General features: G+C 45.6%; 1 protein-coding gene across 6 annotated transcripts in view; it reads right to left on the minus strand.

Annotated features, from left to right (window-relative positions):
• Positions 1 to 18,802, minus strand: part of DPF3 (double PHD fingers 3) — a 224,303-nt gene that overhangs the window by 172,629 nt on the left and 32,872 nt on the right. Inside the window, exon 1 of one of the 6 annotated variants that reach the window (XM_023507639.1) lies at positions 1,075 to 1,167. The exons of the other annotated variants lie outside the window; for them this stretch is intronic. Coding sequence (XP_023363407.1) covers positions 1,075 to 1,088 — 14 coding nt within the window. The 5' untranslated portion in view covers positions 1,089 to 1,167. Of the gene's footprint in view, positions 1 to 1,074; positions 1,168 to 18,802 lie in introns of those variants that run through there. 6 annotated transcript variants of the gene reach the window in all.

The following is an 18,802-nucleotide window of genomic DNA, read 5'->3' on the forward strand; positions in this document are numbered from 1 at the left end:
GGCAAGTGGTTCTGTTTTGGCAAGTTGAGCCCACACACAAATAGGCATGACACTAAGAATTAAAACCTCAGTCCACTGAAGTCAGAGAACCATCTGATAATATGGGAAAGGAGACAACCACAAACTGACTTCTGCATGGTTTTGCCCTTTGAAATAATGGGGAATAACTCTCTTGGTAGTTCTCTCCTCACTCCCAAGCCAAGGTGGTCAACACAATACAACCAATAGTTGAGCATAAGAAGAAATCCTTCTGGGCCAGACACAGTGGCTCACACCCGTAATCCCAGCACTGTAAAAGGCTGAGGCAGGTGGATCACCTGAGCTCACAAGTTCAAGACCAGCCTGAGCTAAAGCAAGATCCCACCTCTAAAAGTAGTCTGGCGTTGTGGTGGGTGCCTGTAATCCCATCTACTCGGGAGGCTGAAGCAAGAGAATCACTTGAGCCCAGGAGTCTGAGTTGCTGTGAGCTATGATGCCATGGCACTCTACCAAAGGTGACAAAGTGAGACTCTGTCTTAAAAAAAAAAAAAGAAGAAGAAGAAGAAGAAACCATTCCTGGCATTCACAGGTAGCTACATCACATGAAAATGTAGTCTCTTCCCTACATTTCCCTAAAATGTAGTCTCATCTCAATTCCCAGCATCTACTAGGAGCTGGGCAACAGCCCCAGAAACAGAAAAAGCTGCAGAGGATGCAGGCACAGTGTTTTGATCTCTAGACTTGAGAAAATCACAGGCAGATATCCACAAATGTATCCATGAGGCTCTGGCCTTGCAGAGCAGATATCAGAAGTCCAGGCAGCCTGGTGAGGGACACTCAGTGGTTCAAAGAGCTGAGGAAAAAAAATTAATAACAGCAACAATAGAGGCCAGAGTGAAAACCAAAACAAGGCCTGTCCCTCAGCCACCTGACTGAAGCCTGATGCCTTCCATGACCTCAGGGAGGTAACTGGTGATTCACAAAGAACCACAGTGCCAACTATTCATTGTGGTTTGTGTGCTCACAGTTCAGGCAATTGCTTAGAAAACTACACATCGTTCACTCCACTATGAATCATATTCCACCATTTGTTACCTTTGGGATGTCATCCCGGAGTTTGTGAGCAAAGAATTCTTCCAGGGAGAGCCAGGAGTAACAATGTAGGCAGGTTGGTTCAGCTGTTTCTTTGCTCAGGATGTGGGTGTCCAGTGGGGACAGATCAGAAAAGCAGCCCCACACTGAATGGCTCCTGGACAAGGTCCACTCATCCTTGAGTTTGCTGCCCTGAACGTAAGGCACAAGACACAAAAATGTGACGATTTTGCATCTCATGTCTTCTTTTAGCCGGGGACTGAAGGCATGGGGGTGGGGGACAGTGGGAGAAAATAGTTTCACATACAGATACTCCAAGGACACCAAAGAAGGCAGGCTGCCAAGAGTAAGAAGAACTGGCTTCTCAGGGAGTAATCTTCATGGCTGCTACCGCCCTGCCAGGATCCACCTTCGGGATGCCTCAGTCCCAGAGCCAAGAAAACACAAGCAAGGGATGAGCCACAGAAAATAAACTCCCGCTGAGTAGCAAAGGGAGTGGCACCAACAAACGGCAGCATGTAAGTGACAGCGAGCAAATGCTCACTAAGGACGAGTGCACAGGGCTGTCCCTGGACCCCCCCAGATGCCAAAAAAGAGCCAGGTTGTGGTCCCTGCTCTCAGCATGCTTATATTTCAGAGAGACCACTAGACTGGTGAGTGCAGTCATGGAAAATTGCACACCAACTGGGAAGCCCTGTATAACTCATAAGTCCCCTGAGTCCCTGATTCTCAGACCAGCTGACCTGCCAGGGCCTGCCCCGAGCTCACACATATGCTGTGAGAGTCACACAGATACTAATACTCACAATTAGTTCCTCGAGTAGGAGCACAGACGCTAAGACTCCAATCTCTTATCAGCACACATCTCCAGGCACATGTCCCCAACAGTCCCAGGCCTAAGACACATTTTGAACAGTCCCTGAGTACATGGATTTTCAGCCCTGGGTGTTTAACTTACCAGGAGAAAAGAATTTGGATTCTTTTTTAAATATATACAAAGGAAATACACGTGTGTGTATTTTCTGACACAAACTGAAGGAGAAGCAAGGCTAAAGGCTCTCTTTTCCCTTGGCTTATTCCTCCATGGTGATTGCTCCAAAGACCACAAATGGCAGAAATCTTTGCTCTCTTATGTTCTAGCCTGTCTCAATTTGATACCCTAAATGTGGGGAACTATCGCATCATCCTTCAGGCATCAGTGCTCCAATAACTACATTCTCCCATCATCACCCCTCGGGGGTACAAGGCCCACTGTCCACCTCTCCACCTACCCACCATTCCCTTATAAGACTGACACATAAAATACAGGACTCCCAGTAAAACACAAGTGTCCGATAAAGAAAAAATAGTATAATATTTGCCTTTCTAGGCAGCACAACTGAGGCAGGCCCCTTCCAAGGAGAAAAAAGACCTCCTCAGGCTCGGCGCCTGTGGCCCAAGTGGCTAAGGCACCAGCCACATACACCTAAGGTGTCTGGTTCAAATCCACCCGGGTCTGCCAAACAACGACTGGCTGCAACCCAAAAAATAGCCAGGCGTTGTGGCGGGCGCCTGTGGTCCCAGCTACTTGGGAGGCTGAGGCAGGAGACTCGCTTGAGCCCAGGTGTTAGAGGTTGCTGTAATGGTACAGCACTCTACTTAGGGGGACAGCTTAAAGCTCTGTCTCAAAAAAAAGAAAAAGAAAAAAGACCTCCTCTCCTTCTAAGCTTATGTTCACAGAATCTCATCCCAGTGGCCTTTGTGTCCCCCGGCTTCCGTGAAGCCTGTCACTGTCTCTCTCAGGGTGAGGTATGAAGGCCATGGCTTCTGAAACTGATGGAAACAGAAGCAGTCATCCCATTCAGATGCCAATGGTGCTCAATCCAAAAAAGCTGCTGCTGGGTGCAGTGGCTCATGCCTGTAATCCTAGCACTCTGGGAGGCCAAGGGGGATGAATTGCCTGAGCCCACGGGTTCGAGACCAGCCTGAGTCAAAGTGAGACCTCGTCTCTAAAAATAGCTGGGCATTGTGAAAGGAGCCTATAGTCCCAGCTACTTGGAAGGCTGATGCAAGAAAATCACTTAAGCCCACGAGTTTGAGGTTGCGGTGAGCTATGATGCCATGACACTCTACCAAGGGCAATAAAGTGAGACTGTGTCTCAAAAAAAAAAGATGCTTATAGCTGGAGCAAAAGCTGTCTCAACATGACTACCAGTCAGTCCCAATACAGAGGAGTATGGGAAGAGGGAGAAAGGAGACAGGTACTATCATAAAAACCTCTAAGGGAGATCTCCAGTCTAAGAGCTCTCTCTACAAAAAGCAATGTGGTTGCCTGGTGATGGCTGGTGCTTGGGCCATGAAGATCTCGTTCTAATCTCTAGCTACAAGAGACAAGCCCAGCAAGTCTGGATGCCACAGGGGCAAGAGGCTGAACACCTGCAGATCTTTGACCCACTAAGGTGAGCAACTGGACTGGAAGCTCCACAAAGGTAGAACAGTGTCTTTTTTTTTTTCCTCATTAGTATAAACTCGTCTAACCTCAGAGTGAGCATTCAATGAGCTCATGGTGAATAAATAAATGAATGAATGAATGCCTATATTATCCAACACATCCCAGAGAAAATCAGGAGCTTTGTAATGCAAAAGACTTCTGTATACCCGGTAACTGAAATGAGAAACACAAACATGTCCAGTGAAAGGGGTTGGCTTGGATGACCTCTGAGGTCATTGGCAATGCTGTGAGCCCTTGAGCCTATCATACTCAGGCAAACAGCTTCACTGAAAGAATTTTAAACACTTCCTTCAACACCCCAGCTCAGCATCTATGGTTGAAGTCACTATGCCCAGTCACGGTGATAACCCCAAAGGGAAGGATGCAGATAAGCAAAAAAAAAAAAAAACCAGCAACTTGGAGAGGGCAGCAAGAGACAAACAACTGAGGCAATAAAGCGTGAGCAGGTCAGGATCCAGAGAAGGAAAGAAGAAAACTCGCTCAAGATGGCAGCACAGCTGTCCAGGGTACACACAGACACACACATACACACACAAAGACGCCCCCTTCCAGACCCACACCGCACATCCCCCCCATCCCCATCCCATCATTCTATGACAGTGCTTCTTTGTGAAACAGAACAATAGGTACATTATGCCAACCTATAATTATCCTAAGAGAAGTGATAGCAAAGTCAAGGCATTACATGAACACTGGAATACTGGGCACCATCCCACAAGAACCAAACAACAACAAAAACAACAACAATCCATAAAATCTCCAATTTAAATAAGACTGCATGCTGCCCAAGCCAGTACTCTTTCACATTTATACGAGTTTTGTTCTTTTCACAATTATTTAGGCACAAGGCTTCCTTTCACTGGAATGGATAGAGTATTGGGGGAGGGGGCTGGGGGCCTGTATTTTTTTCCTAATAAGAAGTCAGAAAGCAGAGGAAGCAGTAGCGGAGCATGAGAAAGTGCCACAGCCAGGATATGGCTCACGGGAAGCCTCCAATGTATGGGATCTGATTCTGCTGCGTGACGCTGATCCAAATTCCTTTTCACTACTCCAGTGAAAGTAGTTTCCTGGGACTTTGGTATAAAATATGCACAACCCTGGAAGGTGTCACAGAAAAAAGTGACAAGAAATCAAAATATCTGAATTCTCCTATCACTGACACTGCCCAGCTGTGTCCTTGATTTATTATATACATGTCTTCCTTATCTGTCATACGAGGGCATCAAGCTAGCAACTGTGGGAAACAACCAAGCCAGTCTCACTCTGCTCTCGGAGCTTCAGCTTCCTCGTGTACACACTGAGGGAGCATCACCAGCCCTGAAGACATACCCAGGCTTCTCAATCCAAGGCGCATCCCCAGCCTCCTCGGGACCTGCCCCCAACCCCAGTGATGAGTGAGGGAGAAGACCTGCTGCTTCTAACACCGAACTGAAGCTCGACCCCTCAGTGCAAAGGGACAGATGCAGCATGCCAGTCATCTTCCCATGTCCCAGTGCTAGCAAGGGTGTGAAAAGTAGGACTGGTGTTTTCAAACACATCTCTAGTTTCTAAGGAAAAAGTCTCCCTCCTCTTGAACTACAGCCCCAGGGGTTCCACCTCCTCTGGAATCCTCAGGGCTTCTTCCTTCACTTTCAGGCACATTCAGCCTCAACATCCCTCAGCCTCTTCCCTTTTATCTTCCTGGTGAAACATAACACGGGAACGTCACAAGAATTCTTTTTATGCCTGCAAAGGGCTTATCTAGCAGTGATCCAACTTCATTCCTTACATATATTGAAAAGTTCCTCAAACATATAACCCTCCCACCTACCCACTCCTCTCAGCGTTTAACCATCCTTGCTTGGAAGCTATTTTTTCAGTTACTAATTTCTTGCCAAATCCAATGGCCATTCCTGGGTGGTCAGGCTGCTTGACAACATATAACAGCATTAGCCACGGTACTCCTGAAACTCTCAGACCCTTGATTGTATTCATTCGTTTAGCTTGCTCCCTGAAACTTCCCTGAGCCTGTGCTAGGTGGCAGGAACAGCAGTAAATAAGATCCCATCTGTACCCCTCTCCAGTCTTTCTAAACCCACCTCTATGGCTCCACTCCCAGCTGTGTCAGCAAAGGACTTTCAAAGAATCAAAGTACTTCTACACTCATTACCTTTTGTAATAACAAAATTCAATTCTGCAAACTTTGGAAAAACACTTTACAGTGTAATAATTTTTTTCACTGGGAAAGAGAAGAGCCCATTCTTGCAACTAAACTATTCCGGAAGTGTGTAAAACCTCTAGTGGAAGTGTACCAAAATGCTCCAGAAACTTGACGTGCATTGTGCGTCACTCGTGACACAGATTCTCCCCCCACACTTCGCTTATCTACTTTATAACAGAGTTCACTTTGTCAATCTCCTCTAAGTTGGGGGCTCTTAGAGAGCTTGGAACAGACTGATCTCTTCTTACACCCCCTACTACCTAGCACTTCCATATGTGTTGAAATGCAACAAGGTCAGGGGATAGTAACTCAGCACCCATTGCTTACCTGATCCTGGAAACCTCATCTCTGCTTCCTCTGTTCTTCAGGACAGTCTGCCCTGTGAAAACTGGTCCCGGGTTTACTTCTAGCATAGGCCAAGGAAGGGTCAAGGAGGTGAGTTTCCTCTGACTCTGGGCACTTCAGAGGCCACCATTCAACCACACAGAAACCTCCAAGCAAGCCCGCAAGGTGAACATTCAGGGACCTTGAAGCAAACACTTCATCTATTCAAGACAGTTTGTGTCACTCAATAATTCTGTAATTGCCTTACTAACTGTATGCCTTTGGCCAAACTCCTTAAAATATTTGTTTCTATCTTCCCATTGATAAAATAAGGGTGAAAATCTCTGTCTCTTAAGATTATTGAGAGGATTTGACAAATAAGTACTAGGGAGCGTGCCTGGTACTGTTTGATATATAGCAGAGGCTCATACATATGTTGTTATTAGCATTACTATTATTGATAGGTGGGTTAAAGGGGGTCCATGATATGGATTCCAGTGTAATTTTGACACTGCATTTTTGACTTGGCTATTTTGACATACAGCCTTGACAACACTTCAAAAACAAACCACTAGCCAGGTGTGGTGATTCACACCTGTAATCTTAGCACTCTGGGAGGCCGAGGTGGGTAGACCTGAGCTCATGAGTTCGAGACCAATGTGAGCCAGAACGAGACCCCCATCTCTAAAAAACAGCCAGGCATTGTGGTGGGTACCTATAGCCCCAGCTACTTGGGAGGATAAGGCAAGAGAATCAAGGCTTAAGCCCAAGAGTTTCAGGTTGCTGTGAGCTGTGACACTACAGCACTCTACCAAGGGTGACAAAGTGAGACTCTGTTTAAAAAAAAAAAACACTAACTTCTTGGCTTTTAAAAAAATACCAGAACATGTGAGAAACAGATGCCCTCACTCCTTCCCTGAGGGTCACCCTCACGCTGACCTCAGGGAAGGGAAAAAACTAGAGATGGGGCAGGGATGGGTGGGAGTTAGGAACAGGGCAAAGGTCAGGAGTAGAATGTGAACTGGAGAGGGGAGAGTTCAAAGGTCGATTTGAGGTCTGGAAGGGGCAAGATCAGAAATGGAATTAATATTGGGTAGGAAGGCACCAGAAAGGTGAAATTTAGGACCATCTGGTTGATGGTCACATTAATAATGTTCATTTTTCACCACCATCCCCCACTATAGCATCCCAACTGTCCTGCTTTGTGAAGGATGGGGGAAAGGGGACAGAAAGTGAACATTTTAAAACAAGCAAGACGTTGTGAACTCAAATAGTAAAAGTCACTATGCTGACCAAATCCCACCAGTCCTCCCTGCAGTACCACAAGCAGATCCACAAAAGGGTTCCAGTAACCAACACACAGAGTGTAAAATGCCTGGTGAATTCCGCATTCCAAGGACAGGAGTTTTCCAAATTACAATTTTAACAGTGTGTGAAAACCGTTCACCATTTACTTTCAAGATGAGGTAGTATTTAGAATGTCAGCCTGGAAATACAAGCCAGCATTTTCAGGGATGCCGCCATTCTGGGAGGGGGAAAAACCAGCTTGTTGCTCCGATTCCAGAAGCATGGAGCGCCTGGGAGCCAGAAGGAGTGAAAGGGCTGAACAGCTTCCCTACCAGGGGAGCCAGCCAGAGGTCTCTGGGCTTGTTAGGACATTGGGTCTCAGAAGCCATGGCTTTGACTTTGACACTCTTGAAGAACAATGCTGCTGATTTGTTCCAACCACACCAATCTACTTGCCGTGATTCCATCTCTCTGAGCCTCTGTTTGCTCATCTGCTCCTTCTAGACAAGACTCACTGGGCAGCGCCGCATATATTCCCGCTCTCGCGACACTGGATTAGTTCTCGTGGGAATGGACTAGTTCCCGCGAGAGTTGGTTGTTAACAAAGCCAGGACACAGGTTGGGTTCTTTTTGTCTTCCCATGTGTCCACTTACCTCCTTTGACTTTCTTTGCCACGTTGTGAGGTACAGGAAAGCCAGAACCAGGCCCTTAAACTTCTCAGCCTGCAGAACCCTGAGCTAAGCCGCTTTTCTTTATAAATTACGGAGTGTCAGGTATTCTGTTATGGCAACACAAAACAGACTATGGCAGGGGCGCTTAATACATCATCACACAAGGCTCAGGCTGCCTGGCCTGCCCTGGCCGTTGCTACTGACACCAGGCCTGGCCCGTCCACCCAGAGTCTTTAGGCAAGTGGCTCAGGGGAAGGGCGTGGGGATCTCCAGGAAGGGTGAGAAGTCTTCAGGTCAGCTGGGCTAGACAAGCCACCCTCACCCCACCCACTTCCAGCACTCCTGGGCTACTACACCAGGGAGAAAAGAAGGGTGTAGGGAGGCTGGTCTCATGTCCCCTTCCTTCCAGAACCCTGTCTATGGCAAGGGGCAGATTCTCAGCAGCCTGGGTAGAACAAGAGGGGAACGCAGTACTAGGGAGGTCAGCTATGTGGTGGGCTCCATGGGCAGAGGCCCTCAGCCCCCTTGGTACCAGAGTGACTGGGGAGTGGCTTTGAAGAACAGGTTCCTAGGCCCCACCCCAGTCTCATGTTTCAGTAGATCTGGGGGAGAACAAGGAACCTGACCTTTTACTCAGTTCTCCAGATAATCCTGATGCTAAGTGGCCACTGCCCTCCCCTAGAGGGACCCTGTATGGATAAGAGAGTGCAACTAGAGGTTCTAGAAGTGAGTGTTTATGTCCCTCGATAACTCAGTGACTCTAGGCAGTTTGCACTTCCTATCTAAACCTTAACTAACCATCTGTAAGATGAGGATGACAAAAGTACCTGCCTCTTAGGATTACTAAGAGGAGTAAGGAAGAGAAGGATCCAGTTGACCACTCTTACCATTCAGGAGGTGACTTACATAAATGCCTTCTACCCTATCACTCTCTTACCAAACTGGAGCATGTCATGGGGAAGCTACTAACAAGAGCAACAAAAACCAGGGTCACAGTGTGCCAAGATATCCCCACAATCTCCCATGACCATCCCAACACTGTGGTACAGTACACACCCACTCAGACCCCTCTACCTGAGAACATGCTTGGAGATGTGTCAGCACCTAGCTCAAATGTAGGCACCCACATATGGTGGGTTTCCCCTGTCAGAGATACATCCTGGAAGGACACTGGTCTAAAGTAGATGGCAAAGAAAATGGAGACAGGAGAGGAGAACTGAATCCCATTCATCCCAGGGGTATAATACGTCGGCCACTATGTCCTGAGCTTTCAAGCTGTAAAGGAAGGTAAGCCATTTGTGGCTTGAAGGGGGAAAGGGACATGACACAAAGTGGAGTGAACAGTTAGGACAGGTATTGCATTTGGGTCAAACACGCAAATGGAGTGATTCCACTAGATGGAACTAAGTCACAGGAAAAATTAAAACTAACTCTAAGAAACAAAGATCTTCCAAAAACCTAAGAATGGAGTAGAAAACAGGGTCCTTCTCAGCAAGCACCTATATCATGCTTCAGCAGAAGAACCCTCCTTCCCCAGCCAGGCCTGGTACACTGTCGGACCTTTCCTGTCTTGGAGCTGGGCTCTAGGCTCAGAAGACCCTTCCCACCATTTTTGAAAGCAGGATCTTACAGATATAATCAATTAAGATGAGATCATACTGCAGTAGGATCAGTCTTATTCCAGTGTCACTCGTGTACTTATAAAAAAGAGAAATTGCCAGGTGAAGGTCAAGGTGATGCTTCTACAAGCCAAGGAATGCCAAAGATTGTCAGCAAAGCACCAGAAGCTGGACAGGTATGGCAGTTCACACCAAAAGTTCCAGCTACACAGGAGGCTAAGGTGGGAGGATCACTTGAGCCCAGGATTTTGAGGCTGCAGTGAGCTATGATGGAGTCACTTTATTCCATCCTGGGCAGCAGAACAAAACCTCATCTCTAAATAATACAAATGAAAAGCACCACAAGTAGTCACACTTATAACTTTGACTGAAAAGGTACAAAAGCAAATTTTGTAACCAAAATGTGTGTGCCCCTGTATTATTCTGAAATTTAAAAAAGAAAAATTAAAGTACACACTGAATATACTGAGCAAGATAAAATAAAGAAAAGCCAACACCTAGAAGAAAAAAAAAAAATCACCAGAAGTGAAGCTAGCAGAGAGGCACAGAGTAGATCCTTCTTCACAGCCTCAGAAGGAACCAACCCTGCCAACACCTTGATCTTGGAATTCTGCCCTCCAGCCTATGACAGAATAAAGTTCTGTTCTTTAGGCTATCCAGTCTGTGGTTCTTTGTTACAGCAGCCCTAAAAACCTAATAAATTCAGAGCGTTACTACTCTTCACTACACTGAGCACCAAAGGGACAAGTCGGAAACTTCTACAAAGTCACCATATTTACTTTTCTAACCAATAAACCAGATATTGTGGAGGAATATAAAGTTAAAAACATAGTCCCTGCCCTCCAGGAGCTCACAGGTATGCAAATATTTGTCACTTTAACATTTTAAAAAACACTTTCAAATAGTTGTCCCTAGTAGATTTGTCAGCCTCACACTGAAGTGAGAAGGGCAAGTTTGGCAGGCCCATTCTACAGATGAGAACACTGAGTTTTACAGAGTTGGTGACTAGCTCCAAAGCCCTCAGCTACAAAGTGGCAGAAAAGGAACTGGAGCAAAGTCTTCTGAGCCCACGACTGTGTTTAATGTGGCTGTTTCCTTGCGGCCTGTCTTCCTGCCTCTCTGGCAGTCTTGGAGCCGCTTGCCTCCCGCAAGTAGAAGTGGCTGTACCAAGGCAACTTGTAGCCAGGATTTGTTCCAAGTAACCTCTAGAAGACAAGAAGGGGGGCCAGCCAGGTAGGCCTGTGAAGGACAAAGGCAACCCTGGGGAATGAGCAACCGGAGCAGTCCTCCCTCTCTCTGGTCCCTTGCTCTGCTGCTGCTCCCACGATCCCCCTTGCCCTCTCCCTACCCCGACCCTAGGCCTCCAGACCCTTCCTCTTCCCAGGGAGGGCCAGTTCCAGGTAGTGGTGCTTCCCAGTATTGTCAAAATAGTGTGGAGCTAGAAAGAATTCCAGAATGAAAGCTATGTGCCTCTGCAGCCTCCTAAATGACCGCCACTGTGGCAGCTAAACCCGCTAATGTGCTAAGCATTTTCTGGCAGGGCCAGAAGGCAGGGCTGGTATTTTGGGAGCGGGGAGGGGCTGGAAGGCTTCATCCTTGGCAAGTCTGAAAAGGAGGTGGAGGCAAGGAGAACCAACCCAGAGCATTTCCCATGAAGTCACTGAGTCACTCGAGCTGCATTTTGGGATTCCTAAAGCACCCTGGTAGGCAGAGAGAGAGAGCCCAGCCTGGTGGGCAGGGCTGGGCAGGGCACTGAGGCCTCACTACCAGGACTCTGGGGAAGAGGGTGCTCTAGCATGTCACTTGTGGTAGATACTTTTTCTGCTGACGCAGAGCAGTATGTAATGCCATCTGGGAGGCTGGGCAGCCGGGGCCAGGCCCTAGCTCTGTTTGCCTGAGTTGGCAGGGGCAGGACCCATGGTGACCAAACAAAGGATGAGAAGCCAAATGCTCAGAGGCCTCCAGGCAAGACTTCCCAAGAGGAGTCTTAGTGTAATGCCACTCTCGAGGAGGGGCGGGGGGCTCACAGAGAGAGGAATAGGGCTGGGACGGTGGGAACCCACAGATAGGTGCCCTCCGATTCCCAGACACACTCCATCTCTTCTCAGCACTAGCCTCACCACACCATCCTTTTCTCAGGGGCTCCTTTGAAGATGTTTCAAAACCTGAGACCAGGAAGAGGAGCAAACCTCCGAAGCTGAGATCAAGACAAGGTCCTGGTGTTCCTTTGACTCTGATGGGCTCAACTCCACACTTCTGGGAGAAGTGAGAGGGTTTTAAGAGTGATAAGGGGAGGTAGAGGCCAAAGAGAGGGCTGGTAAAGAATTCCTTCCTCAAGCTGAGGAAGGAGAAATAAAAGGTTCCTTCCTCTACATTGTTGGTGTAAGTGTCTGCCAGTTTTAATTCACTATCTTCCTGCAACAGAGCCATTTGGTGACAGGAAGTACAGTGGCTGGCCCGGCAGTGCTGCTCAGGTCAGGGACGCAGCATGATTCTGGGAACAGATGAGCCAATAAAACCCTGACAGGATTCAGTCTGGAGGGAAAGAATCCCAGCTGATAGAAACTGCTGAGAGCTTGCAGCTTTTAAAGCCCCTCTGTGGAGGCTTTGCAAAGTTGACCATGCAGCCAGTCAGCCACCTCCCAGCCCTCAGCACTGAGAGTGTTTTTGCTACATCAAAACAAACCCGCTCACAAATATCCAATCCTAACCCCCAGCACCCCTTCCTTTCAGGTCTAGGTTGCTGCCTTCCTCAGAAATGCAGTCTTCCGGGAGCATGAGATAGTGTTGCAGGGGCTAAGTGGAGCCAGCAGCCGGACTGCAGTCTCGGCCTCACTACTCACTAGTGGCTGACCCCACACAAGGCACTTAACCTTTATGAGTCTCATTTTTTAATTGGCAAAAATGGAAATAATGAAGCTGCTCTTGTGGAGTTGACAGGCGCCTGAATGAGATGATGTATGTGGGGTCCAAAGCACAGAGAGGCAGGGGCTTCATGGGGCGGTCCCCTCTCCTCCCTTTCTTCCCCTCCAGGACCCTCTGGCACCATATTCACATGGGAAGGACACAGATCAATCGTATTTGGGGGGTTGTTTTTTTTTTTTTTTTTGAGACAGAGTCTTATGTTTCCCTGGCTAGAGTGCCGTGACATCATCCTAGCTCACAGCAACCTCAAACTCCTGGACTCCAATGATCCTCCTGCCTCAGCCCCCCGAGTAGCTGGGACCACAGGTGCCCACCACAAAGCCAGGCTAGTTTTTCTATTTTTAGTAAAGACGAGGTCTCACTTTTGCTCAGGGTGGTTTCAAACTGCTGAGCTCAAGCAATCCTCCTGCCTCCGCCTCCCAGAGGGCTAGGATTATAGGCATGAACCACTGCGCCTGGCCTTCAATGGGAGTTTAATTCAGAGGTTAGGGAGATAAAGGCATGCTTACATAAAACAAATGAAGAGTTTAATGGAATCATCTCTAACCTAGTATGTCCTTTCCTGCTCACCACACCCTCCTTCCCCCATCACTACCAACTGATAGTCTCTTGGCTGATAGCCTTTTGGGGGCAGGGCCACTGTTTGGTTTGGTTTTGTTTCGTTTGAGACAAAGTCTCACTTTGTCGCCCTTGATAAAGTGCTGTGGCTGGCTGTGGCTGGCCAATGTGGGCACCATCTATGCTTCTTTCTGTGTGCTTTGGAGGGAACATCATTCAATAGACTGTCATTTGAATGGTGACCCTAGAGATGTGCAGCCCTACAAAAGCCTTTCTGTAGTGTCACCTCCTTCCTGAAGGCTATTCCCAGGCTGCCCTGGCTTCTCCCTTCTTTGAAAGCCCCCCATAGTGCAGTTCATCTGTACTTCTCTTACGATTTCATCAAACTGTTCCTCTGTCATACTTCAGGAATGAATATAAGAGTGTGTGTGTGTATGTGTATGTGTGTAAAATTCCATCAGGGATTGGTTTTTACCTTTGTATTTCCTACAATATCTAGCACAATGCTGATTCATTTTATGAGGCCAGTATTACCCTGAAACCAATTAAAGACATTATCATAAAAAATTTTTTTTTAATTTTTAAAACCTTAACATATGGCCGGGCACAGTGGCTAATGCCTATAACCCTAGCACTCTGAGAGGCAGAGGCAAGTGGATTACCTGAGTTCACAAGTTCAAGACCAGCCTGAGCCAGAGCGAGACCCCCATCTCTAAAAAATAGCCAGGCAATGTGGCAGGTGCCTATAGTCCCAAGTACTTGGGAGGCTGAGTAAAGAGAATCACTTCAGCCCAAGAGTTTGAGGTTGCTGCGAGCTATGACGCCACAGCACTCTACCAAGGGCAGCAAAGTGAGACTCTCTCTTAAAATAAAAAATAAGAACCTTAATCCTTATCTCACTCCCTATATAACAATTAACTCAAAATGGACCACAGAGCTAAATATAAAAGCTAAAACTGTAAAACTAGAGAAGAAAACATGGAAGAAAATCTTTGTAACCTTGCATTAATCAAAAATTTCTTTCTTTTCTTTCTTTTTTCTTGTTTTGAGACAGAGCCTCACTTTATCACCCTCAGTAGAATGCCATGGGGTCATAGCTAACAGCAACCTCCAACTCTTGGGCTCAAGCGATTCTCTTTCCCCAGCCTCCCCAGTAGCAGGGACTACAGGTGCCCACCACAACACTCAGCTATTTTTAGAGACAGGATCTCGCTCTGGCTCAGGCTGGTCTCAAACCTGTGAGCTGAGGGCAATCCACCTGCCTCGGCCTCCCAGAGTGTTAGGATTACAGCATGAGCCACCGTGCCCAGCCAAAAATTTCTTAAATAGGACAAAAAGCCTGAGTTGTAAAAGAAAAAAAAAATGGTATATTGGACTTCATCAATATTTAACATGTCTGCTCTTTAGAAGCCACTAATATGAAAATGAAAACAACAAGCCACAGACTGGAAGAAAATATTTGCAAAACATATATCTGAAAAAGGACATTTAGTCAGAATATATAAAAAACTCCTAAGACTCAATAACGAGAAGAAAAATGAGCCAATTTTTTTAAATGGGGAAAAAAAAAAAAAAAACCTAAACAGACATTTCACAAAAGAAGAGATACAGATGGCCAAAAAGCATGTGAAAAAATGTTCAACATCATTAGTCATCAGAGAAATGCAATTAAAATCACAATGAGATACCATTAAACATCTATTATAATGGCTAAAATTAAAAAGACTGGCAATGCCAAGCACTGGCAAGGATATAGAATAACTCTACTCTCACACACTGTTGGTGGGAATGCTAAATGGTACAGTCGCTTTGGAAAGCAGTTTGGCAGTTTCTTACATACACTTATGTTTTCATTTCTCCAGGCATTTACCCAAGAGAAATAAAAATGTATGTCCACACAAAGACTTATATATAAATGTCCACAACACCTTTATTCATAAGGGCCAAAACTTGGAACTAATCCCAATAGACCTCAACCGGTAAATCAACAAGCAAGTTGTGATACTTGCTAACAGTAGATGCACCCAGACATGTTACGTTCACAGTATTAGTTTCTTATTGCTGCTGTGCAAACTGCCAGAAACAGTGGCTTAAAATGACACTATCTTACAGTTCTGAAGGACGAAATGTCCAAAAACAGTCTCACTTGGCTAATGCCAAAGGTATTGGTAGGACTGTTTCTTCTGGAGGCTCTGAGGAAAAAAATCTGCATCCTTATCTTTTTTAGCTCCAAGAAGCAACCTGCATTCCTTGGCTTGTGGCCCCTTCTCTAAACCCAGCCATGTTGCATCTTCCAATCTTCCTTTCTTAATCTCTAATAATTTCCTGCTCCTTCAAGCAAAGGCTGCAGTCCCCAACCCCAGGCCTACAAACAGCTACTTGTCCAACACCGGTTAGGAACTGAGCCAGACAGCAGGAGGTGAGGGGCAGGCAAGTAAGGAAAACTTCCTCTGTATTTTCTGTATTTACAGCCACTCCCCATAGCTCATATCACCAACTAAGCACTGCCTCCTATCAGATCCTGCCCCCTCTACCTCACCCAACCCCAGTTTTTTGTGGGAAAACTGTCTTTTCTGGTGCCAAAAGGTTGGGGGCCACCGATCAAAGGCATAGAGAGGCACAGCGAAAACTAATTATTGGCAAAACTAATAAGTAGTTCCATATTTCCAGGAGTGTAATGTGACATCATAATGTATCAATATCAAATATCTTACCCAAGATCAAGTACATGGTGAAAATCATGTTCAACCCCAAGACCTCTGAATTGAAATCCAAAAGTTTTCCTAGTACACATATGTTCTCAGACTTCCCTACCTTGACCTTGGAGGCCCCAAGCTGGAAGGGCATCTCCACCATTTCTCAAAGACCTATAGTCCCACCCCAGTCCAAGGAAGACTGGCCTTGCCTTGTACACACACCAGTAGCTTAGCCCATGAGGCCTGCACAACCATGGACCTCTTCATCTCTCCAGACAGAGACCAGCTGATTCCCTGCCCCAGTATGATGAAACTATACCCTTAATAAGGATGGCATTTGCAGCATGTTTAATATTTATCAGGATTCTTTCATGAATTGGTTATTTTAGTTGGCCCTCCCCATTGTGTGAGGCTAATGGTGCAGATATACTTAATCCCATACTATCAACCCCTTGCAGGCTGATTTGCTTTCTGACACAGAAAGTGGGCAGAAGATCAAAATCTTTCCCTCACCCCAAACCCCAACACCACTTATCAACCAAGCGCTTATCAATCTGGAGATTAGAATTCGGGCCAAGACCTGAAGCTACCTGAAGCCTCCTCACCTTCTTCATCTGCAAGATGGGAAATGGGGGTGACCCCTGTCCTGCCTACCAAACCAGGCATAAGCAAGGGGGTAAATAGTGAGGGATAGGAAGGCATATGCAAAAAGCACTTTGGGAACATTAAAATGCTGCACACAATAGAAAGAACTGTTCTGATTGTACTCTCATAAATTTTCCCCAAAAGTGAATAATTATCATTTCTTTTAAACTTCATTCCCTGAGAGCCAGCTTCCCCCTCTGTCATCTTCATTTCTAGTTGAAGCAGAGACATTCTATCCACCATTTAAACTTGAACTGCAACCTTTATCTTTAGTTCCTCCTTCCAGGTTCATCCTTTCAGAAATCAAGAACCGGCAATTCCAACCCTCAATCTGTCTTGGAATCAGTCCCTCTTTACACTAGAAATTTCCAGTGCCCACTTTCAGTCCTCACCTCTCTGGTCTCTCCCCAGTAGACCAACGTACAGAATGCTAACACCACTCCAATAGTATCTCTCGGAGGCTCCTGACTGCCCAGTGGACAGAGTCCAGGGGTCCTTCACAAGGTCTCTGGCTTGTCTCCACGACTCCTCTACCCAGGAAAGCCCAAGCAGCCCCATTTACCTTCATCCTGCTTTTACATCCCCACTGTACCTGGAATTCCCTTTCTCTCACTATTCAATTAGCTGTGGGGTAGAGGTAATGAAATAAGACCCTCAACTGTTACATAACTCAAACATATTCCAAGGGACTCAAAGAATGAAGGGTTAAAAAAAGACTATCTTTTTAAAAATCCAGATTATATGGTGAATACCTATCTGATTGCCGAAGGAGGGGGCTTGGAATTTCTAAGCCACATAGCAACAGAATAAATCAGAGGAGAATGAAATGAGTGATAGTTAACATTTACTTATTTTTTCTTCTTTTAACAAGATATCCATATTTTTAAGTAAACTTTGCCTCATATCCTACACCAAAAATAATTCAAAATGGATCACAGAATTAAAGAAATGCTAAAATTATAAAACTTCCAGAAGAAAACACGGGGAAAATCTTCATAACCTTGGTATAGGCAATGATTCTTAGGTCACAAGAAAACTAGAACCACAAAAGGAAAAAACATTACCTGGATGTCACCAAAATTAAAAATTTCTGCTCTTCAAAGATACTGTTAAAGACAGAAGCAATGATTGCATGAAGTGTTAAGTGTAACTAAAGGCATCCAATTGTACATTCAACATGATTAAAATGGGATCTTTTCCAAATATTGTACTGCATTTTCTTTAAAAAGACAGTGTTAAGATGAATAGGGCTAGGCATGGTGGCTCACACCAGGGAGTCAGGGCACTCTGGGAGGCTGAGGTGAGTGGATTGCTTAAGCTCAGGAGTTTGAGACCAGCCTGAGCAAGAACAAGACCCCCTCTCTAAAAATAGTCAGGCATTGTGGTGGGTGCCTATAGGCCCAGCTACTTGGGAGGCTGAGGCAAGGGGATCGCTTTAGCTTAAGAGTTTGAGGTTGCTATGAGCTATGATGCCATGGCACTCCACTAAGGGTGACAAAGTGGGACTGTCTCAAAAAAAGAAAAAAAAGATGATGAATAGACAAGTCACAGACTGGGAGAAAGTTTACATAGTATGTGTATATGCACATAAGACAGATCTCCATAGTACAAACATACAGTACATCTATGTATACATACACACAGTACAGATATGACAAGGGATCTATATCCAGCTACATAAAAGAACCCTAGCAAATCAGTAATAAGAAGACATTACAATGAAAAAAATTGGCAAAGGTTTCAACAGACCTTTCACAAAAGAAGATAAACAGCCAGCCAATAAAGCACATGAAACTATTCCAGCATCCTTAGTCACCAGGGAGATGCCAACTAAAACGACAAGATAGCATTCAAACCCGCTAAAATGGCTAAAATTAAAAGGACTGATATCAACTGCTGGTGTGGATGTATAGCAGCCAAAATTCTCGTACACGGCTAATGGGTATATAAAGTGGTCCACCGCTTTAGAAAAGTGTGGAAGCTGCTTATAAAAAAAATGTGCTTGCCATATTATTGAGAAGTTTCACTAAGTATCTATCCCCCCCAAAATGGGGGAAATATTATGTCCAAATTTTTTTAAAAGAGAGAGAAATATACGGATGCTCATGGCCACTTTATTCATAATAGCTAAACACTGAAAACAACCCAAATATCCATCAACTTGTAAATGGATTTTAAAAAGTGATTTATTCACATGTTGAAAGACTCTTGGCAATACAAAGAAACTACTAACATATACGAAACACATATGACATGGAAAAGACTTTTCATAAAAGGCTGCGTGAAATAAGCTAGATTGAAGAGTACACAGGTG

This window comes from Otolemur garnettii, unplaced genomic scaffold, assembly GCF_000181295.1.
Source record: "Otolemur garnettii isolate 467f Iridium unplaced genomic scaffold, OtoGar3 scaffold00196, whole genome shotgun sequence".
Taxonomy (NCBI): Eukaryota; Metazoa; Chordata; class Mammalia; order Primates; family Galagidae; genus Otolemur; species Otolemur garnettii.